At 41.4% G+C, this 25,277-nt stretch overlaps 1 protein-coding gene across 15 annotated transcripts in view; it reads left to right on the top strand.

Annotated features, from left to right (window-relative positions):
- PXK (PX domain containing serine/threonine kinase like) overlaps positions 1-25,277 on the top strand; it is a 74,535-nt gene that overhangs the window by 17,495 nt on the left and 31,763 nt on the right. For 14 of the 15 annotated variants that reach the window (XM_058726389.1, XM_058726388.1, XM_058726387.1 and 11 more), the window contains exons 2-4: positions 7,500-7,550; positions 9,465-9,512; positions 18,189-18,375. In XM_058726389.1, the coding sequence (XP_058582372.1) occupies positions 7,500-7,550; positions 9,465-9,512; positions 18,189-18,375 (286 nt within the window). Of the gene's footprint in view, positions 1-7,499; positions 7,551-9,464; positions 9,513-18,188; positions 18,376-25,277 lie in introns of those variants that run through there. The other variant, XM_058726399.1, reaches the window with a different exon arrangement.

The following is a 25,277-nucleotide window of genomic DNA, read 5'->3' as shown; positions in this document are numbered from 1 at the left end:
ATTACAATCACCCGGGAACTTTTAGGCCCTACTAATGCCTGTGCTTCCTCTCAGAGAAGCTAAATTAGAGTCTCTGGGAGGTAGGGCTGAACCATGGGTATGGTTTTTTGTTTGTTTGTTTGTTTAAGTTCTCTAGGTGATTTGGGGTGCCTGGGTGTCTTGGTTGAGTGTCCAACTCTTGATTGCAGCTCAGGTCATGATCCCAAGGAGCCTGCTTGAGATTTTCTCTCTTTCTCTCTCTCTTTCCCTCCCTCCCTCTTTTCCTCCCTCCCTCTCTCCCTCTCCCCTAATGCTGTGCTCTCTCTCTCTCTCTAAAAAAAAAAAAAAAAAAAAATGGTGTAAGTTCTCTAGGTGATTTTAGAATGCAGCAAGCAGGGTTGGGACCCTCTGTTTTAGATATAGTGATGTGGGGACACTGACATGTAAAATACCTCCAAACAGCTGCTTTTGTCTCTCTGTACTTTGAGTCTCTGAGTAAACCTGATTATCTATGCCAAAAGGGAAAGGAGAAGAATTAACTGGGTTAATCTGGTTTGAAGGTTTGCTGAAGTTTTGGTTTTAGCTCCTTTAACATTTTTTTTTTTTTTTTTTTCAAAATGAACTGTGTTTATAGTCTCAGTAAGGTCATTTGGGGCCAGACAGATTCAAAATAAGTTTTCCTCCTCAGTGTTTCCTAAAATGTCATCCAACCAAGGCATCTTTGGATATCAGCTATTGTGCAGGGAAATCTTCAATACTTTTTTGGGAACTCAGAAAACAAAATGCCAGTGGGGATGCTTGCTTGGAAAATGGCCTATGTAGGAAGCGTTAATCAACAGTTGTGGAACCAACAGCCCCAACCCTGCCCCTGCCCCCCTCAGGATAGGAGTCAACAGATCGACATTACTAGAAATGAACCACCTGAGTTCCACAAATTAGTGAGGACCCCCATCTTTCAGGGCTACAGGAAAAACTCAGGCCCCCCCCCCCCCCCCCCCGCCAGGTCATTGAGCACTGCTGGCTGTGCCTGGCAGGTTGGAAGGTCTTGGGAATCAGGTATTTGGGTCACACTCCCAGTCAGCTGCTTCCTAGTTGTGCGACCTTGGACAGCTCACTTAATTTGCTGAGCTGGACTGAGATCTCCCCTCTAGGCAGCTGTGAGGATGGAATGAGAAGTATGGAATAAGGGGCTTAGCAAGGTTCCTAGAACCAGATCGGTCCTCATTTTGTTACATCTCTCTTCTCTAACCTCGCCTAAGTCAGAAATTACGTGGTCCTGATGCCTTTCCAGTTTGAAGAACTTCACACCAGACCACACTGACCAGCGCAATGCTCACATGCCAGGGCTTGACAAGGTAGCCACCCTGCCCCGCCAAGATAAAGGGTGTGGTATTGTGAGGAGGGGCAAGAAGAGGGCCCTTTGGGGGAAGTGGCAGCAGATGGCAGGGTTTGGTGGCAGGCCGAGATCTGTGTGACTCAGGGCCGCACCCTGCAGCTCCTAGCTCTCCCTTTGTTGCCTGATGGGCCTTGGCGGTTTATTGTCTCTTTTATACATGCTGCAGTTTCCGTTCCACATTGGAGACGGTGGTAAAGATGGGAATGATTCACTGGAAGATTCTGGGCTGCTGACTCCAGCTCGGGAGGAGGAGGCCTGACTTCAAATGTTGGGTTTCTATTAGTCTCCAGGGCACTCTCCTCTCTGCTTTAATAAGAGCTACAGCTTGGTTGCAAGCAGTGGACAGCTGTGCTGTGTTTAGTTTACAAATTGGAGATTTGAGGTGAAAGTACTTCCTTTTGGTCAAGTGGATGGTGGTACCAGGCAAGCTAAAAAAATTCAAATGTTTTGTAGTTAGGGACCACCTTGTTACACTGAAGTGGAATAAAAATATTTCTGAGCAGAGGCACCTGGCTGGCTCAGTCAGTAGAGCAACTCTTGATCTTGGGGTTGTGAGATCGAGCCCCAGACGGGGGGTACAATTTACTTTTAAAAAATATGGATATATATATATACATATACACACACACACATATATATATGTATACATATATATACATACATATATACATATATATACATATATATACATACATATATACATATATATATATATATATATATATACATATACATATATACACATATATATATTCTGAGCAAAATCACCTTATATTGCCCACTGTCTTTCTTTAAAAAAATTTTTTTTTAACGTTTTATTTATTTTTGAGACAAGGAGAGACAGAGCATGAACAGGGGAGGGTCAGAGAGAGGGAGACACAGAATCTGAAACAGGCTCCGGGCTCTGAGCTGTCAGCACAGAGCCCGACGTGGGGCTCGAACCCATGGACCTCGAGATCATGACCTGAGCCAAAGTCGGCTGCTTAACCGACTGAGCCATCCAGGCACCCCACCCACTGTCTTTCTGTATCTATTACCACATGGCAGGTGGGACCTGGGGGCTACAGTGGAACCTGAATGTGCCTTAATGTGTTTTTACACAATGGGTGTGCTTTGAGGCTGCCAGTAACTAAGCAAACTCTAGGTGGACATGTGTGTATTACAAATGGTGTTGTATGTGAAGTACCAGTGGGCCAGGGGCTATGGCCAAGGGCAGATGATGGCAGAAGTAACCCTAGCACCATCCTGCATCCCAGGCCTTCATGGACTGGGATTACTGGTTTATCATCAATACACCTGAATCCAGGCTTCTCAATCTTGGCACTATTGACATTTGGGGCCAGGTAGTCCTTGGGTGGGAGTGGGTGTGGGGGTGGGAGTAGGCTGTCCTGTACGTTGTAGGTGTTTAGTAGCATCTCTGACCTCTATCTACTAGATGCTAGTAGCACTCCCCCATCCCCTGCGACAACTAAAGATGTCCCTAGACATTGCTAAATGTCATTTGAGTCAGAAGAATCACCTTCTTTGGAGATCATGGACCTAAATATAAAGAATGTCTTGGCAGGAACATTAATGAGGATATCATTTTGGCTACCACAGTCTGACACCATGACCCAGGCATTATCTTTTAGTTACTGCTTCCCTTCTGCCAAATGCTTTTCCAATCATTATTATGTGCCATTTTGTAAACAAGTTTTTTTTGAAGACAATATAGTAATCTTAATCACAATAATAGACAAATTTATAGAGTATCAGTAAAGAGGCTTCAGGAATACCTTAGCGAGGATACTATTAGCCTGAGCTCACATTCTCTTTCTCAAAAATAAATAAACTTAAGAAAAAAAATAAAGGCACATGGAAGACAAGAACACATAATTGTTACTGTCAATTTGAGGGAGAGGGAAGAGGAATAAAGGGCAGGGAACATATATAAAGGAGTACAATAGGAAGATGTTTGCCAGTTGAATGGTATATAACCTATTCTGGCACAAATATATGTTCAGGAAATTCTGAATTTTATTTGTTCTATTCTATTCTATTCTATTCTATTCTATTCTATTCTATTCTATTCTATTCTGTTCTATTTTATTCTACTCTACTTTTTAAGTAACTCTACCCTCAGTGTAGGTCTCAAGCTCCTGACCCCAAAATCAAGTATTTTGAGACACGTATTTAGAGACAAGATACACTTGTCACATATTTAGAGACAAGTTTAAAAAAAAATCTAAATTGTGTTTCTTCAGAAGGAAGGAATGGAGGGGCGCGAGGCTGGCTTGGTTGTTGGAGCATGTGACCCTCCAACACATGTTGGAGCATGTGATCTTGGGTTTGTGAGTTTGATCTATCTCCATGTTGGGTGTGGAGATTGCTGACAAACAGGATCTTAGAAGAAGAAGAAAGCAAGAAATGGGGTCAAACTGTACATTTCTTTTTTTTTTTTTAACATTTATTTATTATTTTTTTTAATGTTCATTTATTTTTGAGATAGAGAGCACAAGCTGGGGAGGGGCAGAGAGAGAGAGGGTGACAAAGGATCTGAAGCTGGCTATGTGCTGTCAGCAGAGAGCCCAATGGGGGGCTCGAACTCATAAACTGTGAGATCACGAGCTGAGCTGAAGTCAGACACTTAACCAGCTGAGCCATCCAGACACCCCAGAACTGTATGTTCCTTGTTCAGACTTACACCCCAGCATGGAAGAAGCACAGGCACTGGAACACTGTGGGTGCTTAGTTGATGTTTGCAACTGGCAGCAACATCTTTGTAAAGCGCAGGTCTGAACTTCAAACTCAAAGAATATAAAGCAAGACATCGGTGTTTACTTAGCACCTACCAAGTGCCCAACATTGAACTGGAATTTTTAAAATTACTATTATTCCTCTGATAAATCATAGTGAAATAATAAATGTTAGAAGTATTTTTGAGAATTAACATTTTCCCTCAATTTTAGACCTGAAAAGAGCTTGCCTATGATGTAGTTGTTTGGAAGTATTCAGTTATATGTGCTAATTTCAGCTTTACTCTAAGAATGTTAAAAGCTCAGAAAATTTGCCAGTAAGACAATTCTGGAAAAAATGAAAATTTCCAAGCTAAAGGATTGATCCCCAAAATGTAAGAATGTCATATGGTTTCAGCATTTTCTCTTTATGTATTCAGAAATAATTGCATTAGCATGTTGCTTAAGAGATTTGTCACACCACGCAAATAACTCTTAAGACATTTATTTTATATCCCCACATGAAACCAGCTAAACATAGATTCCAGATACACAGTTGATTCACTCATAATTGAGTGGATATTGTTGAATTACCATCTTTTATATATTCCTGAGAAGACAGGAATTTCTGCTATGTGAACTTCATCAACCTTTGCTAAATAAACAGAATGGAAATGAATGATAGTGTAATATGATCTGTCTTAAAATCCACTTACCAGGTTAACAATGCTTACTTGGCTTTGTTTTCTAAATAACCTATTTAAATGAAAATTAATTTGGTAGAAAGGATTTACCGAATACTGTGTTGATAAGCATTTGTTGAGTAGTGACTACAAGTAAATCATACCATCCAAGGATATTAAAATGATTCTGAATATTTGAGGAAAAAATGTTAACATTCTTTATATGATTTAATCTATACCTTCATCATGATTCCCTGTGTATATAAGCAGAAGGCTGGACTAGGTCTGTGTTTCCTGCTTACTTATTAGTAAGAATTACTGGGGAGGCTGTAAAAACATCTAATTCCTAGGTTTCTAGCCTAGAGATTCTGATTTAGTATATCTGATGCAAAGCCTGGGAATGTGTATTTTTAATACCCTCTCTTCTCCCTGCTCCGGAGCAGGGAGATAGATGTTAATAACCAGGCCGGTCTGGGGGTCACTGGACCTGGAATGCCATCACTGCATCTCTATTCCACCTTTCACCTGTTTTCTTAATCATGGCCTTCTCTAGCTGACGAAGCATATAAAATGGAAACTCTGAACACTGAAACTCATGGATCTTAGTCTTCTTTTTTCTTTTTTTAAATTTATTTTGAGAGAGAAAGAGCACACATGGGAGGGGCAGAGAGAGATGGAGAGAGAGAATCCTAGCAGGCTCCACTCTAACATGGCTCCAGTGTGGGGCAGGAACCTATGAACTTTGAGATCATGACTTGAGCCCTGAGCTGAAATCAAGAGTCAGATGCTTAACCAACTGAGCCACCCAGGTGCCCCTGGATCTTAGTCTTCCGATTGCTACCACAGCTAGTTTTGAATGCCTAAGGTTAAACTTTTTATTTTAGATAATTGTGGATTTACATGCAGTTGTAAGAAATAATGCAGAGAGATCCCATGTATCCATTACCCAATTTGTTTCAATGGTAATGTGTTATAAAACTGTAGTACAGTATGGCAATCAGTACATTAACATTGATACAGTCAAGATATCGATTTATTTTTTTTTTTTTATTTTTTTTATTTTTTTTAAAAAATTTTTTTTTTCAACGTTTTTTATTTATTTTTGGGACAGAGAGAGACAGAGCATGAACGGGGGAGGGGCAGAGAGAGAGGGAGACACAGAATCGGAAACAGGCTCCAGGCTCCGAGCCATCAGCCCAGAGCCTGACGCGGGGCTCGAACTCACGGACCGCGAGATCGTGACCTGGCTGAAGTCGGACGCTTAACCGACTGCGCCACCCAGGCGCCCCAAGATATCGATTTAAATATCTCTCATATCTTAGTGTGTTCAGGCTACTATAACAAAACACTATGAACTGTGCGGCTTATACACTACAGAAATTTATTTTTCACAGTTCTGGATGTTGGAAGTCTGATATCAGCGTGGTTGCCTTCTGGTGAGGGTCCTCTTCCTGGTTCGTAGCTGACACCTTCTCAAAGTATCCTCATGATGGAAGGAGCAAAGAATCCTTCTGGAGCCTCCTTGATATGGCACTAATCCCATTCATGAGGGCTTCACTCTCACAACCTAAGAACTTTCCTCAGGTCCTGTCTCTTAATACCATCATTTTGGGGGGACACAATCATTCAAACCATAGCACCTCACTTTCTATAGCCACACCTGCTTCCCTCCTCCACACACCCTACTACCCCAGCCTTAACTCTTAGCAGCCACTAATCTGTTCCCCATTTCTATAATTTTGTCATTTCATGAATGTTATATAAATGGAGTCATGTAGTTTATAATCTTTGGGGATTGGCTTTTTCACTCAGCATAACTCTGGCAGTTCATCCAAGTTGTGTGAACCACACCTTTTTGTTTCTAAGTGGTTTTCCATGATATAGATGTAACAAAGTTTAACCATTCCCGTTTAAGGACATTTGACTTTTTTTTTTTTTCTAATTTTGGACTGTTACTAATAAAGCTGCTCTGACCCTTCGTGTACAGTCTTTGTATGAACACAAATGTTTATTTCTCTCAGATAAATGCCCTGGAGTACAATTGCTTGGTCATATGATATTTGCACGTTTAATCTTTCAAGAAACTGCTAAACTGTGTTCCAGAGTGACTGTGCCATTTTACATTCCCACTGGCAATGCATGTGTGGTCCACTTTCTCTGGATCCTAATCAGCATTTGGTATTATTTTTTGTGTGTTTGAGTCATTTTGGTTGGTGTATGGTAATATCTCATTCTGGTCTTAATATGTATCTACTTGGTGACTAGTGATATTGAATATCTTTTCATGTACTTATTTGCCATCTATATATCCTCTTGAAAAGAATGTGTATTCTGCTGTTGTTGGATGGAGTGTCCAACAATGCTAATTAAATCTGCTGGTTTGATGTATTGTTGTGGTGTTGTTGAGTTCTATATTGTTCCTGGTTTTCTAATTGTTCTATCAATTGCTGAGAGAGGGGTATTGAAGTTTCCAACTATAATCATGGATTTGTCTATTTCTTCTTTCAGTTCCATCAGTTTGTACTAATTCTGGTGTTGGGTACATACACATTTAAGATTTCTATGTCTTGCTGGTGGATAACTGTTTTATCTTGATGTGATATCCTTCTCTGTCTCTAGTAATTTTCTTTGTTCTGAAGTGTACTTTATCTGATATTTCCACTTATATTTTTGATCCTCTGATTTGGGTATTTTATAACTGAGGCTCTTTCCCCCCCTCTTTTTTAGGAATATATCATTCGGGTGCAAAGAGGAATTTCTGTAGAAAACAGCTGGCAGGTAAGCTTTTTTTTTTTTTTTTTTTTTTTTTTTTTTGTCATTAGAAAAATGTTTATATGTTTAAAAGTCTGACTCGGGGCATCTAAAAATCTGGAAGAACCAAAACATGGTTAAGTATGAATCCTGTTTCTTTTAGATATAAACCTTCAGCTTTAAGATAGGTATTATAATATAAAAGGCTTTTCTGTTTCCAGTTGTTTGGTTTAATTTGTGTATGATGTTACCACAGAGAGTATCTATGAATTTGTTCCCCAGTTTGGCCCAGAGTAGGATAGATAGATAGTAGGCAGATTCCTGGTTTTGTTCTTAGTAATTCACACCTTCTCCCCTGCAGCCATGGTGTGGGTGGGGAAGGTTAGAGTTAAGTCCATCAGGTAGAAAGGCTAGATAGCACCTTGGATATTGTACAGCTTGGACACTGCATTTCATGGACTCCCAAGTCCGCTCATGGGCAAATGCTAGTGCCAGTTCCCTCACTGTGTGTAGGTGAGGGTTACCTTACAGCCCCAGGGTCTGCTCTCCTCAGGGGTGGCCTCAGAAAGAAAAGAAAAAACTTCCTACCTAGATCCGGGTGTCCTTTCTATGTCAGTTGACTTTCAGAGGGTGGCTGACTTCTGTATAGGGGCCATTTCTGTGCAGCCTAGTAGGTAATTATAATGACCCTCCTCCTCTCTCATCTACAAAAAAAATCTTACCTTGTGAGTCAGGCTTGAACTTTCTCTCACCCTAAGCAGTCTTGGACCACAGTGGCCCACACTTGATCTTTCCCCTTTGCCTGAAATTTCAAATGCTTTTTGTTTCAATAATTACACTATTTAACATCTAGTGAGCATTTCTTCTAGGCACTGGTTCAAGCACATTGATTCACCTAACCTTTAAAAACAGTTCTATACGATTGTATTACCCCATTTTACATTCAAGAGGTAAGTAACTAGTCCAAGGTCACACTCTGATCTGTGACAGAACAGGGTTGGGATTTGCATAGTCTCTGTGATTAACCACTGTGCTACCTTTTGCTCCTTTGTATTTATCAGGGATGGCCTTGTATTTAACTCTCTGATGTATATTCAACAAGCAGGGCAACAGCATTGTCCTACCAGAAGAATGAATCCTTGAGGCAGTTTTCTAGATGCAATGCATTAGAATCCTTGGGATACTTAACAAAAATGTAGACTCTTGGGCCCCACCCTGGACCTACTACAAGAGATTCTCTGAGGGTGGAGTCCTAGATGATCAGCAGGTAATTCTGCTCACTAATATTTGAGAATCATCAATAAAAGTTGAAGTCAAACCATTCAAAAGCAAAATAATTTCCTTGCCCAGAGCCTGAAGAACTAGTGGAATTTGATTCTGGCCCAATCAATGGCATCAAGCAGAACTAAGAAAGAATGTATAGACAATGGAAGGTGGACGTCTGCTGGGAGGGAAATGCAGAGAATCTGGGAGAGGTATGGCCTCTCTGCCTGCAGATGCAGTCCTGTCTCTAGAATGGTGGGATCTTAACTGGGGGAAGTTTTATCCAGGGCAAGGATGAAATGGCCTCAAAGCTATCCATTTCCTTTTACTTTGATTTCATGTTAAGTAAAACTTTTTTTGGGTAAATCATTAATTCATCTTTCCAGATGCCTGGTTAATGAGAAGGATATTGAAAGGACTATTCACTCTGAAAACAAAATCATTCTCTCTTACCTGTTGGCATCTTGTGTGTTTGGCTGGCATTAACCAGTTTTGTATGACCCGGCCAACTCTGGGTCTGTTTTCTGGGCCTGTCTAGTTAAGCAAGTTAAGCACCAGGTATGAGCCCTCCTACGCTTAGTGCAAATGCCTGAGCTCTAGAATGTCAGTAAATATTAAATAAGGAAATGAAAAGAGATGGTCTTTGCCAAATGAAAACACCACTGTCTTGTCTTACAGATTGTGAGGAGATACAGTGACTTTGATTTGCTGAACAACAGCTTGCAGGTAAATATTTGAAAACACTAATGACATACGTTCATTGCTTGGGCTGTCTTAGAAATTAGTTGGAAATGACAATATCAGGAACAAGAAATCAGCAAATTTCCCTGGCAGAGGAGATAGACTTATACTTTAAACAGATGATGTGTGGCTCTAAAAATAAACTTTGGTAACATGTGATTTATGATAGTCACCTTGCAAGTGAGTACCTTTATGCAAGACTGCATCCTTACCACAGCCATGGATGCTGTGTATCATCTCCTTTGCACAGATTGGGAATGACTAACTAAATTGCTGGACTTGTTCACTTAGAGCTGGGACTGTCTCAGACTCTCTCCACTGAACTAGGCTGCATAGTCAGTTGCAGATCAATACTCAGCAGTAAATAGAGACTCAGTCTTTTTCAATGTAATTTTTTCTCTCTCTTTTTTTTAAATGTTTATTTTGAGAGATAAAGAGCATGAGCAGGGTAGGGGCAGAGAGAGAGAGAGAGAGAGAGAGAGAGAGAGAGAAAATCCCAAGCAGGCTCTGTGCTGTCAGAGCAGAGCTGAACTTGGGACCCCATCCCATGAACTACGAGATCATGACCTGAGCTGAAACCAAGAGTCACATGCTTAACCAACTGATTGAGCCACCCAGGTTCCCCGTAACTTTTTTCTCTTAAATACATATTTCTAAATCCCTCTGGTTTAAATGTTCCCACTTTGGTGGCCATAATGGACAGAGAAATGAGCTGCAGAGCCTTTTTCTGGAAACAGATGTGCTTGAAGGGTCCTAGAGGGGCTTAAGCACCGTAGTGAGTAGTGGCAATAGCACTCGTGTCTCCATTCAGCAGATTGGTCTTCAAGTGCCGTGGGTTACTGCAGACCATTGGGCTTGTGTCATATCTCAGATTTGATTGGTAATATAAATCTGAGCCAGAGCACGTGGCTTGTGACCAGTTCAGCTGGGAGGTGAAGCACTGCTCCCTTCATCGGTGAACGAGCCATCACATATTATTCTGAGTGACCTCTGATCCTGCCCACAAAAGTCAGTCAGACTGCAGGCTGGCAGGGAGCAAAATGCTTCCTTTCCTTCAAAAGGAAAGTAGCAAATGTAGTATCCAAACTTTACCATTATTTACAGCCCTGCTGAAAACATGAATGCTTAACTTTCTCTCTGGTAGAATTGGCCTGAGTTGTATACAGACCTTTATGTAATTGGCAGATGGTTATGCATTTGCCAAATGTTGTCTTTTTAAATTTTAATTATAGTATGACCAATTTAAATCTCCAGATAAAATATTGGAAGAGATCAGATTCTACTCATTGATGGGTTTAATTGGTTTATGGATTTTTATAGCATAGCCTTTCCACTTAGACAAAAGTTGGGTCTGTGGTGGCACTGTAGATGAGGCACCGAAATGCAGTGTATTCCAACAGTGGATTTTCTCCACAAGTCTCTCTAGACATTTCCATGCAACATTTCCACCCTGGCATGAGCTTCTGGGAGCCAACTTTGGGCCTACTGTGTGTTTTCACCACAATGCACAAGTGAACCTTTGCCCAGTGATCTTCGTACAGTGTCATTCAGCCAGGAGTAAGTCTTATGGGAGGAAGGTTTCTGAACTTGAAATTGCCTAGGCCCAGCCCCCAAAAATGGGGATGGGAGGAAAGGGTTTTATCTCATATTTGTTCTTGCTTAGGGGATGTAAGGTTGAATCTCTATGACTATTCAATGATGGCCTTTTTAATATAATAGAATTTTATTTTTGCTTCAGTGTAATTTTCCCTTTTAAAATAGGCACTTTCAGTGTGCATTTTATTTCAAATGCAAATATCCACATGTATTGATGTTGGCTTATGCTGGGCAGGATATGGCCAGACATCATTTCAGTGGGAGGTTTTTCTAGATCCAAGTAAACAAACAGAAGAAAGTACACACAGCTTTTTGGCAAGAAAATAATTTCAAAACAACCTTCATAAAACAGACCAAAAAGACTCTCAAAACCACAGAATAAAACTGTGACTGTGATTTTTAGTGTCTGATTACCCTTCTGACGGATAAATGAGTTCCTGCTGAAGAAAGAGAAATATAATACACATATGTGGAGTTGTCTGACTCCAATAGGAAAAATGCCAAAATGAAAAAAAAAACAGGATGTAAAATTATACATGCAATATAATATAATTACATGAAATGTTTAGAAAAAAACGATTGAGGGAAATATGCCAAACTATTAACAATGGTGATCCCCAGGTGGCAGGATTATGGCTTATGTTTTTTTTCTGGCTCTTTATACTGTTTTGTACTTTCCAAGTTCTTTATAAACAAGCTCATATAAGCTATATAAGCAAAACATTTTAAAAAAGCTTCATTTCCCCAACTTTCCAAGTTCTTTATAAACAAGCTCATATAAGCTATATAAGCAAAACATTTAAAAAAAGCTTCATTTCCCCAACTTTTTATAGTGAGCATATTTTGTGGTAATAGTGAAGAAGAATCACTACCTTATTTTTTTTTTAAAGTTTATTTATTTTTGAAAGAGAGAGAGAGGGAGGTGCCTGGGTGGCTCAGTCGGTTAAACATCTAACTTCAGCTCAGGTCATGATCTCACAGTTGGTGGGTTCAAGCCCCACATCAGGTTCTGTGCTGACAGCTCTGAGCCTGGAGCCTGTTTCAGATTCTGTGTCTCCCTCTCTCTTTGCCCCTCCTCCACTCGTGCTCTCTGTCTCAAAAATAAATAAACATTAAAAAATTTTTTTTTAAAAAAGAGCACACAAGTGCACAGGGGAGGGGCAGAGGGAGAGAGAGAATCCCAGGCAGGCTCTGCACTGTCAGCACAGAGCCCAACACGGGGCCACAACTCATGAACTGTGAGATCATGACCTGAGTCGAAATCAAGAGCTGGATGCTTAACTGACTGAGCTACTCAGGTGCCCCTCACTAGCTTCTTTTAAAGGCAACATCAAATTAGTAACCATCTAGGGAAACCACACACAACAACATAAAGGAAAGGAGCAGGAATTGAAATGATGGGAACTGAGCCCAGATTGGGAAGGAGTCCAGATCTGCCCCTTATGGCAGGGAGACCTTGGGTCAGTTATTTCCCCTCTCCATCCTCACTGTCCCCATTTGAAACAAGGGGTTGAACCAGATGACTTCTCAGGTCTGTGGTAGCATAAATGTTTTGTGATTTGAATTTTACTTCCCACTGCTGACATAGGAGAGGGAGAGACTCTACTGTGTTCCCCGGTGGAGGGGGTTAGGGGGGAGTGTTGGGACAAGTTAAGAGTCTGTTGAGAGCTCAGAACTCCCTAGAACACTCACTGGAATATGATTGAAGGCAATTTGCAGACCACTGAGATCTGATATTGAAAGTGAGAAATTGACAGATTCAAAGTTTGAAGGTCACTCCTCCAGACAAAAGCTAGTTTTGTTAAAATTGCCACATAGTTTGTCATATAATTTGGAGGTTTCTACTTATGGGCCAGATTATGGGCTCTAGACTTCACTTTGGTGATCATTCCCCCTTTGCCTTGTCACTCTGCAGGTGTTATGGATGGAACTTTGGGGACTTCTCCACTGGCTTTCTTTCTTTCTTTTTATTCTAAATTTATTTATTTATTTTGAAAGAGATAGAGCACAAGCAGGGGAGGGACACAGAGAGAGAGAGGATCCCAAGCAGACTCCGTGCTGCTAGCACAGAGCCCAACAGAGGGCCCGAACCCACAAACTATGAGATCATGACCTGAGCCGAAATCAAGAGTTGGATGCTCAACTGACTGAGCCACCCAGGTGCCCCTCTACTGGCTTTCTTGTTCTCTTCCCCATATACAAGAAACTCAAGAATGAAATGCATAGGGCACGTTAAAGAGGAAAGCTATCGAAAATGGGATGGTGAGGTGTCATGGCTTGAAGCTATCAATGTTGGAGGCGTGTAGGAAATCACTAGATTAGTGACTCAGTTGCTCTCTGTGCTAGTATTCTCTTTCCCTCCCTTTTTAATTTTTATATTTTAGAGAGAGAGAGCATATGCAGGCAGAGGGGCTGAGGGGGTGTGGAAAGAGGGAGAATCCTAAGGAGGCTCTATGCCTAGCACGGAGCCCGATGCAGGGCTCAATCCCACGACCCTGGGATTATGACCTGAGCTGAAATCAAGAGTCAGATGCTCAACCAACTGAGCTACCTAGGCACCTCTCTTTCCCTCCCTTCTAATGAGTCATTGGACTTCTAAATTTTATATTCTGTAATTGTCAAGCATTTTAGAAATCCTGGGAGAAAGCTGAAAGACAAAGTAAGTGTCTCTTGAATGCTAATCTTTTTTGAAAGGCAAGATTTTAAAATAACACACACATTGCATACTTCTAATGCTTGTAGAAATAGTTATTGTGAGATGTTAAGGAAGAGTAGGAAAAAACCTCTAGTCTATCCAACAGACTGGCATAGCAGGGATACTGTAATTCCAACTGTTGGCAAAGAACACTTTGTTTCACCTGATGATTTGGAAGGGCTGATAGGATGTCTGGGGCAGATCAATACATTTTCTTTCCTAAAATGAAATTAAGCTTGAACAAATAGATTGGTGGAAGCTTGAAGGCCAAAAAGTTCAAAACAAATACTTTATCAAACTCATTTTCATATCCCCACCATGAATGAAAAATAGCCCTGTTGGTGTTTGAATCTGATGATGTCAGATGTGACTCTTTCTGTCATGAGTCATGTGGGATTCAGCTGGATAGATGTTGGGCAGGTAGTGCAAGGGAAGGGGCAGATATTGGTTTATGGTAATTTTTAAGAATCCGTGCTGTATATATGGTCAGCTTTATAAGCAAGAGTTTTTCTTTTTTTTTTAATTGAAAAAAAAATAGTAAATGAGAAATGTAAACATTTCATAGTATAGAAAACATTGGTTGACCAACCCAATCTGAGTTAGCTGTTCTCAAGGTGGTAGTGGCAGTCCTTTTAGACATTTTTTTGGTGCATGCATAATCCATATCCCTGGACTTACACATGCACACACACACACGCACGCACACATACACACGCTGTTGAGATTATATTCTGCAACTTAATAAAAGTTTTTAAAAGAAAAAGTTATGTTTTTAGTAGTACCTTTGATTATATTACTCAATGCTCTAGAACAAAAATAATAATAACAGTAATAATAAGGTGATTCACTTGGATGTGTACTAGCTGAGTGATGTGCTTTCTTCTTAAGTATGCTTTAATAAAGAAACTGCTATTAGGTAAAGCTGAATTGTATGAATGAGGAAAATAACCTGAAATTTTTGTGTCTTAGCTGGCAGCTAATTATGCCATGATAGAAAATTCATTCTAAGTATGCTCTGACACATTTTCATAATTATGTTGGAGAAATAGGCAATTTATGATTGTCAGCCAACCTTTTCATCTTGTCCAATATCAAGTTCAAGGTCTTCAGTGTTGTTTGAAAAATACACAGGCTAAGTTAGGTTTGCCCACATGGGTGGTTTACATTGCATCCTTGTCTGAATTCAAGATGCTCTTCTCTTTAGACTTTCCCCTCAATCAATATGCATGTCACTTGGGCTGCTCTAATCTAAGCACAAGTGTAGAATACCACTGCTCTTTGAAAGTGATTTTGCTCATTAAATTAAGATACCAATCTGATGCTTTGTTAAGTTTCAAAAATAGACTTAATGGGGCACCTGGGTGGCTCAGTTGGTTAAGTGCCCAACTTCAGCTCAGGTCATGATCTCACGGCTTATGAGTTCAAACTTCACATCAGGCTCTGTGCTGACAGCTCAGAGCCTGATGCCTGCTTCAGATTCTGTCTCCTTGCGCCACCCCCACCCCCCATCCCTGACCCCAACCCCACTTGTGCTCTGTCTCTCTCTCTCTCTCAAAAATAAATAAACATTAAAAAATAAAATAAAAAATAGACTTGTAAAGTTTTAAGGGATCTGGAAAATGATAGATTGAGCACCTGTATTTACTTTTCCTTCCTTCTGAAGCCACTCTAAAACAGCAGTAAGTTGATCTTACACACACACACACACACACACACACACACACACACACACACACACACAGAGTCAAGGACAAATAGAATAGGAAAGGATAAAGCTACAACAAAACATTTGAAGCTGAAAATCCAGTGGATGAGAGCTAATTAAGTAGATATGGGAAGGCAGAATTCTGAGCTGGGAGGCAGATGGATAACCTCATTGTGTCTCAGTTTATACCGCAGAACCTCCAAAAGGTTTAGCACAAGGTGCTGCCTCCAGTGGGGGGCAAGGTCAAGCTGAAATCAGAAGTTGAGAGTATGTTTAAGAAACAGATCCCCAGATCTTTCCCCATCTAGCAACTTACACCTGCTGCCCTTCTCCCTCCAGCAGAAGATTGGAAGTTTATTATCTGGAAAGGGTAGAACATTGGACTGGGGGATGCAGGCACAGTAAAAATAATTACACAGTACATGTCAGCACTGCCTCTCACCCCCAACTTTGCCCCCTTCCAAAAACCTTCTTCCTTTTAGCTCACAGAACATTGCTGGTCAGACCTAGACCCTCCAGGCAGGGGATTGGAAGATTTGGGAGGAGGGGGATCTGCCCAACCTAAGAGGAAAGAGTTAAAGGTATGGAGATCACAGGTTCTCCCAATGAAACAGCTGAATGAGGTCACGTGCTAAAATAAAGCCCACAGCAGTTAAGTCCCAGCCACTCACTGAGCCCTCTAGTCAGCTTTTGTTGCTGTGCTCTTCAGTATGAGCAGGCATCCCAGGATTGCCAGGTTCCTAAGGAACACTTTTAACTTGAAAGATAACAATGAAAACAAACAGGAAAAAAAGAAAAAAAAAAAAACTTTTGGAAGCAGAATATATACAGCAAGAGGAACATTACAGCTACTTCAGAAAAAAAAATTATTTTTTATAATCTCAGAGAGATAAGAAATTGCATTGTATTCAGGATACTGTTAAAAAAAAGAGTACTTGGGGCGCCTGGGTGGCGCAGTCGGTTGGGCGTCCGACTTCAGCCAGGTCACGATCTCGCGGTCCGTGAGTTCGAGCCCCGCGTCAGGCTCTGGGCTGATGGCTCGGAGCCTGGAGCCTGCTTCCGATTCTGTGTCTCCCTCTCTCTCTGCCCCTCCCCTGTTCATGCTCTGTCTCTCTCTGTCCCAAAAATAAATAAAAAACGTTGAAAAAAAAAAATTAAAAAAAAAAAAAAAAAAAAAAGAGTACTTAAAAAAAGATAGTAGAAATGAAAACTCTTTAGAAGAGCCGCAAGATACAGGAAATATCCCCAAAAATTTGTTCAGTAGGGAAAAAAAAGGTTGTTTAACAAAAGTGGAAAATAGGAGTGAAGAGATAAGAATAGAGGACCAGTCCAGAATGTCTAACACTGGAATAAGAGTTCCAGAAAAAGAAAGCAAAGGGCATGGAGGGGAAGAAATAATGACCTAATACAAGAAAATACCAAAGATATTCATAAGGATATTCGTTTCCAGATAGAAAGGGCTACATACTCAGCACAGAGGCTAGAAATAGACCTGCAGAGAGGCACGTGCATGTCACAAACTGAAGTCAAAGAGAAAAGCCTAAAATCTTCCAGGGAAACAAAACAAAACAAAACAAAAATGGCAGCAAGAATCTACTGTTAACAGCAGCACTGGAAGCTAGAAGACAATGAAGCAGTTCTTAGAAATCCTGAAGAACAAATATTTCCAATTTAGAATTCCACATCAAGATTCTCTGTCATTCAAGTGTGAGGGTAGTATAAAGACATTTATACATGCAACTTTTCCAAAAAAATTGACCTCTGCAGCACCATTTTTAGGAAGCTGACGGAAAGTATCTCCACCAAAAATCAGGGATTCTCTACAAAAAAAGAAGGTATGGATATAGTAATGGGGTTCACGGGAGAAAGGCAAAAGCATCCCTAGCATGATGTCCCAGGATGCCAATTCTGCAGCAGAAGTGGGGACCACCAGTCCTGCCTGGAGCAGGGACTCTTCAAAAAGATGAATTGATGCATTTTTGTATCTGAGTATGTTGAGAAGATGCTTAGATGGAGAGTTTGGAGTTGAATAGAAAACTAAAACAAACAAACAAACAAACAGAAATGACCAGTTGATAAAAAGGAATAGTAAGCATGGCTCTCTGGCTCAGAGGTGAATATCACTTAACCTAAAGTAAGCAGGGATATTGCACTAAGTAAAAATTATAACTATATTGGAGGGATTAGGAATAGGTTGTGCATGGAATGAGATTAGGATTGTGAAAGAGAACTTAATCCATAATAGGAAATTAATAGATAATGCTTAAAAATGAAAATTCCTAGTGAATGTTCCCCTATACCAAAAAGATCGGCTCAGAGAATTGGATGCGGCTGTCTCAGGGAACGGGGAATGGCTAGGTCACCTGTTGGCAGAGGTATTTGTCAGGGGAGAGTGTCATGGGACTGCTAACAATAAAAAAAAACTATTTGACTCTTGAAATTACATTCATGTATACGTTTGGTAAAAAGAAAAACACTTTTTTTTAAGTTTTAAAGTTTCTATGCTTAATATAGCATTTTATCAATTCTCAGTTGCAGTTTTTCACATTTTATCATCCCTCTGAAATTAGGATACATCTTAATGAAATATGGCGGCTCAGGATTCTGATATTGCATCTTCTTTGGGGATGGCATGAGTATAATACTTTTTCTCTTTTAATTAAAGATTGCAGGCCTAAGTCTACCTCTTCCTCCCAAAAAATTGATTGGTAACATGGATCGTGAATTCATAGCTGAGAGGCAGAAAGGTCTTCAGAACTATCTCAACGTTATCACCACAAATCATGTCTTGTCTAATTGTGAGCTGGTTAAGAAGTTTTTAGATCCAAACAACTATTCTGCAAACTACACTGGTAAGCAAAGGGGTCTCTGAGCTATGGTTGCATGACTAAAGAGGCACTGTTCTTTGCTGGAGAAGACATGTGGGAGAAACTCTCCTGCCAAACAGGGACACGTGTACATTTGTTATAGGGCATTATTCCTTTACTAATACTTGCCTGATTGTAATTTACTGTAAGAGTATAAGAAGAAAATAATTACTTCTAAAATGTGTGTAATGTGTGCACAGAAGAATATGAAAGAGAAGTTATTGTGTGTGTGTACTTGGAGTCTTTTATTATCTTCCCTGGCAGAACAGAAAGTAAATAATCCACAATAACCTAATTTGATTTTTAATTTGGCTTTCCTTTCGTACTTACAGTATATAGCATGTCTACTTTCCTGGGAATTACTTTTTTTTTTTTTTAAGTTTATTTATTTTATTTTGAGAGAGAGTGTGCTCAAGTAAGGGAGGGGCAGAAAGAGGGAGGCAGAGAATCCCAAGCAGGTTCTGCACCATCAGCACAGAGCCCGATGAGCGGCTCGAATCCATGAACCGTGAGATCATGACCTGAGCTGAAGTTGGATGCTTAACTGACTGAGCCAGTCAGTCAGGCACCCTATCTGGGAATTACTTTAAACTGAGTGGTTCAGAAGGGTCCTCTCTGTGTCTTCCCAGTTGTTCCCAGAGACCCACTCAGTGCAAAGCCTAAGGAGCTCTTCCAAATTTTCCCCAAATCAACCAGGGGACTGAGGTGGAAAGGGTTCCAGTTATACACAAAGCTAGCGTCAATAACCTAAGCCTGTTGTCAGCAGAAGGAGTGATTAAATATTCAATATGCCTTGGGGTGGCCTTGAAGAGACCCATGGAAACTGTTGTAGAACCGAGCCAGAAACTAGAATTTGACTGAGCTGTTAAAGCTGACCCATGCTTAGAGTCTCAATGGAACTCTGGGTATTTTTAATAAGCTGATTTCCTTGCTAAGAGAATAGATTGTTCACACATTACATTTCATGTCCTCAAGACACTGCTTTTGAAGTAATTAGAAGGAGGCACTTTTATTCCTGTTTCAGAGAGAGGGAAATAGAGGGCTGCCTGTCAGGTACCAAACTTTTCTGCATAATAAACTCAATCCAGGGAGCTTTAAAAAAATCCCGATGCCTAGGCTGCCCTCATGCCAATTAAATCAAAATCTCTACAGATGGGGGTGGGGGCTCCTGGTTTGGAAAGCTCCCCAAGAAATTCCAATATGCAGCTGAGTTTAAAAACCACAGCCCTTGGGCCTTGCTACTCACAGTGTGGTCCTCTGACCCACAGCACTGGCATCACTGGGAGCTTGTCAGAAATGCTGAATTCAGGCCCCATGCCAAACCTACAGATCAGGATCTGATTTTAACAAGGTCCCCAGGTTATTTGCATGCACATTAAAGTCTGAGAAGCCTCTGATGTACCTCTTTTCTTCTCATGGAAGTACCTGCAGAGGTAAAAATGCCTTTCTAGAATGTAGCCAATAAAGGAAAGTTTAGTTCAAACTCACATTTACTCTAAGTTACAAAATTGAACATTAAGTTATTACAAGGCTTTTATTCTTCCCCCAGTTGTTTTTTGGTTCATACAGGAGAAAAGACATCACAGGATGGGGCTCCCAGGACAGCTTAGATTCTTTCAGTGTGGCATCTCTCATGGCTTTCAGTCACCATGCTTCACCTTGATCATTCCCAAAATTGTCAGATGGCAAACCATCTGGATTGACTGCTATCAAATCAGCCTTCACCTAGCCCCGTTCATTGGTTTGTCTACTTAGTTCCTGAGAGTGTCTGCTAATGTGCTCCTGAGGGCAGGCATCAAGTTGCAGTGCCTACATGATGATGCCGTTCATCCCATAGGCTCTCACTATCTGCTCTGCCTGTGCTGTGTGCTGGGTGCAGGTCCGGGTGTCGGGGGTGCAGGTGCAAGGAAGATGCGCTCCCTACGAGCAGGGAGCTTGTACCAGGAGTACATTGAATTACCTGGGGTCAGAGCTAGAAAAGATTTGGAGCAGGCATGTCAAGACCAACCCTTTCATTTCATAGATGAGAGATCACCTGAGAGGAAAGGCCTTACCTAGGGCTGCACATTCGTATGACTGTACAAGCATACAACGTCTGTTTTCCAGTTAAGATGCTGCTTTGCCCCTGGAAGATGATCTGATCCCTGTATTTCCTACTACTGTACCCCTCACATGCTACTGTTTTTCTTGATATTTCTCCTTTCCCCCTGTATGGCAGAACAGTCAGGAGTCCAAAGCAAATGTGGGCAGAGGTATAATAAGGTTGCTAGAGACTCCCACTGGAACCCAAGTGCTCAAGAAGGCGGCACAGTCCTGGAATGAAACAGTAGGGGATGGAGGCTGTTTGCAGAGCATATGCTGATTTATTGCCCCTTTTGAATGAAACTGTCAGAACTTGTCTTGTCTCTAGGCTGACTCACTAGCAGCCTGGAAAGGGAAGCCCAGGCAGCCTCCTCTGTACCAGCTTGACAGCCAGTCCCTGGAAAGCCAGGTGGACTGGTCCAGGCTTCCTGAAACTCAAAGCATGGCCTGTGGTTCCTGAGGGCGCTCTGCATACCTCCACCATGTGGCACCTCTCGAAGCAGGGCTACTTCCCCCTTTCATTTGGGTAATGTCTCCACCTCTTATCCTTTTCCAAATGGTCTGTGGTCACCACCCCTTTCCACCTCAGCAGGATGTGCATGCTGCATTCATGTGGCCAAAGTCACCAACGCCACTCTTGCTGTCTCTTGCTCTGAGGTTGAAGATGCCTTGTTGGAGTGGGGACTCTGATGCCACCACAGTGTCCAGGTGGTGGGTAACTAGGAGCTTCAGGACACCAGTGGCTGCTCCTCTCTCTCTGGGTCTCCAGCCTGGGATTGCTGATCTTTTCCTTCTTTTCCTGGTGTTCTCCAGATGACCAAGGAAATACAGGTCCTTAGTGCTCTTGTGGGGGAGTTATGAGATGTCCATTTGTATTTTGTTTCAGTTTTTTTTTTAAGTTTATTTAATTTTTGACAGAGAAAGTATGAGTAGGGGAGGGGCAGAGAGTGAGGGAAAGAAAATCCCAAGCAGGTTCCACATTGTCAGTGCAGCGCCTGATGCAGGGCTCGAACCCATGAACTGTGAGACCATGACCTGAGCCAAAATTGGACACTTAAGCATCTGAGCCACCAAGGTGCCCCTGTTGACTTTTTATTTAAATTCCAAAGGTGTCCATTTGTGTTACTACCAAGTCTAATTGAGGGCCAGCCAATGTATAGGGAAAACAGGTGTTTCCCAGTCACTAGGGGCTTGTATTGGAAAACGCACACACACATGCCCCACTCCACACAAACCTCACCTTATTCATCTAACAAGATGCTTTTCTTTCTTTCTTTCTTTCTTTCTTTCTTTCTTTCTTTCTTTCTTTCTTTCTTTCTTTCTTTCTTTCTTTCTTTCTTTCTTTCTTTTCTTTCTTTCGCTTCTATCATTTAAAAACCTGTCTGAGTGGCTCAGTCAGTTAAGCATCTAACTTCAGCTCAGGTCATGATTGCGAGTTTGAGCCCTGTGTAGGGTGCCTGGTACCTGCTTTCAATTCTGTGTCTCTCTCTCTGCCCCTTCCTTGCTCGTGCTTTGTCTCTGTCTCTCTCTCAAAAATAAATAAACATTAAAAAACATTTTTTAAAGCCTCAGTGCAGTGTAGCCATCTTCCTGCTTCAGACTTCAAACCTCCTCAGAATAGGGGATTTTTAATGTCCATTTTTAATGTCCATGCAAAAGTCACTTGTACCAGAGATGAGGAGCTTGGATCCCTGTGACAGCTTTGTAGCATTTCCCCTCTGTGAACCTCAGGTCCTGATCTATAAAACAAGAAGAGGGGAAAGGGGAGCGGACAGGAAGTGGACAGGCCCTCTTCTACCCAAGAACCCTATGAGTAGGTCAGGCAGTAGTGCGCTCAAGTGGGGGTGTGGATTGTGTTCAGAATGAGAGCAGGATGCTTTGGGAAGTTGTAGGCCGCAGTCCGCTGTGCAGGCCTCCACACATCTACTCCTGCTGTAGACCTCCTCTACTACTCCTGCTGTAGTAGATGGGGGATCTGGAGCCCAGCTGCTGGGCTGGAGGAGGCTGTTCCCTGTAATCATCATGGAGCTGGGATCTAGGAGCTCAGAGATTGCACATACTGGGGGCAACTGGTATATTCTGAGCTGAGAAGTCAGAGCTCTGTGGGAAGCACAGGGTGGGCCTGAAGGCATTGCTGTGCATTTCCTGCCTGGGGCTGGTTTATCAGCATTTCCTGAGCATGCAGTTTTTCCCCAGGTGTCAGTCAGTGTTCAAGAAATAAGAGAGCAGATGCCTTTCGTTTCGTGGATTTCGTGTTCTAATGGGAGAGAGCATCCACATCCATTGAACACATATTGAACCCTTAGTTCTTGCTTTATCAAATATTTATTGCCTACTCTGTGTCAGGTGCTACAAATACAGCATTGAGGAAAATATAGTCCCCTACCTGCACCCCAAGGCACTTCTGCAGGGAGACTGACAGGTGAAGGCTATGGCAGAGTAGACATGGAGCAGCATCTTGAGGGTAGGGGTAGAGGGGCAGATGATCCAGATCTGAAGGTGGAGGAAGGCTTCCAGAAAAGTTGATACCTACGTGGAGATCTAAGGATAAGTAGAAGTTTGCCAGGCCAGAGGCAAGGGCCAGTGCTCCAGGAGAGAAAAAAATATTTCCATGTAGCTGTGGGCTTTTGCCCAGACTAAGACATAGCCTTCCAGCTGGAGTTCACAGTCTAATGGAAGAGAGTAGCCATACCTCAGGACAGTCCATGGTGAATCCCATAGGAGAAGGACACTTGTAGCTCTGGGAATGTACAGAGGATGGAGGGCCCAGGGAGACCTGGCTAGGGAAGCAGCAGATTTGGGTTGACCCTTGAAGGACAGGAATGGAAAATGCAGAGGGGTGGGGTCAGGCCAGTCTTCTGGGGGTCAAGGCAGGCAAATCTAGGTACCACATGTTGTGGAGGGGTAAAGACAGAAAGATAAGTTAAAGCCAGAGCTGAGTTAACACTAGATTTAGAAGCTTGGCCTTGGGGCGCCTGGGTGGCTCAGTCGGTTGAGCATCCGACTTCGGCTCAGGTCATGATCTCACAGTCTGTGAGTTCGAGCCCCGCATCGGGCTCTGTGCTGATGGCTCAGAGCCTGGAGCCTGTTTCCGATTCTGTGTCTCCCTCTCTCTCTGCCCCTTCCCTGCTCATGTTCTGTCTCTGTCTCAAAAATAAATAAAAACATTAAGAAAAAAAATTAGTTTAAAAAAAGAAGCTTGGCCTTGATTTTGTTAGGAAATGGTGTGCTAGTAAATGTTTCTAAGCAGAGGAGTAGATGCTTACGATTGAAGTGCGTTGCCTGAATCTGGGGAGGGAGGGGATTCATACTGAAAGTGTAGGTATGTGATTTGCTTCACAATAAGTCATAGTTCAAGGGAAAGAAAATGTCCTTTCTGCAATTTCCTGATTCTCTAAGGTAAAAAAAAAAAAATCAGTTTTCCAGTCCTCAATTTATCAGTAACAAATTCAGCACGTTCTGTTTGTTGACAGCTATTTCCCCCATTCCTAGAACAACATGTGGTATGTAGTAGCATACGATAAATGTTGAATAAGGATTTTGCGGGAAATTATGAGTCACTGTTGGTTGTGAATGAACTGTCCTTTACAGCTCTTAGAATCACATTGTACTGCATTTAGAAAATTATTTTTCATGATCCTTCTCAAAGTTGATAATGATTTTCACTGAAAACAATGTGTTTTTAAGTTATGTTGAAGTTGTTTTAACGATTGTTTACATTCAAGTTGTTTTGGAAATGCTGAAACATTTTTATCAACATTAATTATAGAGGAGGTACAGAGGTCCCAGTGTTGATTATGAAAATTTTATATGCTTCTGCCATACTCGGTCCCTCCAGATGGTTTGTCACTTTGGGGTAGTTAGAACAAATGTAGGTGGAGTCAGTTTTGTATTTGATCATGTCTTGTTTTCTTCTGTGTGGATAGCATCAACACTTTATGTATCGAGTCACTAAACGAGTCGATTGTTTTCTTCCCCGAATCTCTTAACTCATAATGTGCCGTAAAATATATGACATTGTTTGCCAAGTGCTTGGCATGGTAATTCCAGACTAGGTCATTCTGACACATGGAGAGCATTTTTGCCGAATCTCTCATTCCTCACCAGTGTGCCTGGAATGTCATTCATGCTAGGTGGAGGTGAAATTCCACAGTGAACTTGCAGTGTTGCTGTTTGCTTTCAGGGATCTAGAGTGGCTTCATTTTCTCATTGCATTGAGGGAAAATAGCAAGTTACAGATGTTGCTTTTTGCAGGAAATGTAAAAAGGCACAGTTGTTCTGATAATTTCTTAATACAGTGAACGTTAAAGAACTTCCTCTTCTCATTGTCTTCTTAAAAGGGGGAAATGTTCTTACGATACATGAACACAAAAGAAGGATGGATTATTTTTCCAGTAAACAGGGGTATGGTAACTTCCCACAATAGAACTGTGTTGTTGCTGTACATAGATGTTTTTCTAAAACACTGGCTTTTATTTCCAATATATATTTAAGGCTAATCGCTTCTTTGTTGGTGAAAGCTGTAATTCCATGAGGAATGAAGACAGGATAAATATCACTTGGAGCAACATAAAGACTGTTCTGAGCTGACCTCAGATCACATTTTGAATTTTGTGCTTGGGTTGTGGCCTGGTGCATATAATGAAGTCCTGGCTTATGCCAACTAGTTTAGGTATTTTAGATCTTTCAGTTTAAAAAATATCTACGTATTTTTTTATATCAATAATAATTACTCTTTTTAATAAACTTTTTACTTTGGAATAATTTTAGACTTATAGAGTATAGAGAGTTTCCATATACCACCC

This window comes from Neofelis nebulosa, chromosome 4 (genome assembly GCF_028018385.1).
Source record: "Neofelis nebulosa isolate mNeoNeb1 chromosome 4, mNeoNeb1.pri, whole genome shotgun sequence".
Taxonomy (NCBI): Eukaryota; Metazoa; Chordata; class Mammalia; order Carnivora; family Felidae; genus Neofelis; species Neofelis nebulosa.
This window is presented reverse-complemented; position numbering and strand designations above follow the sequence as displayed.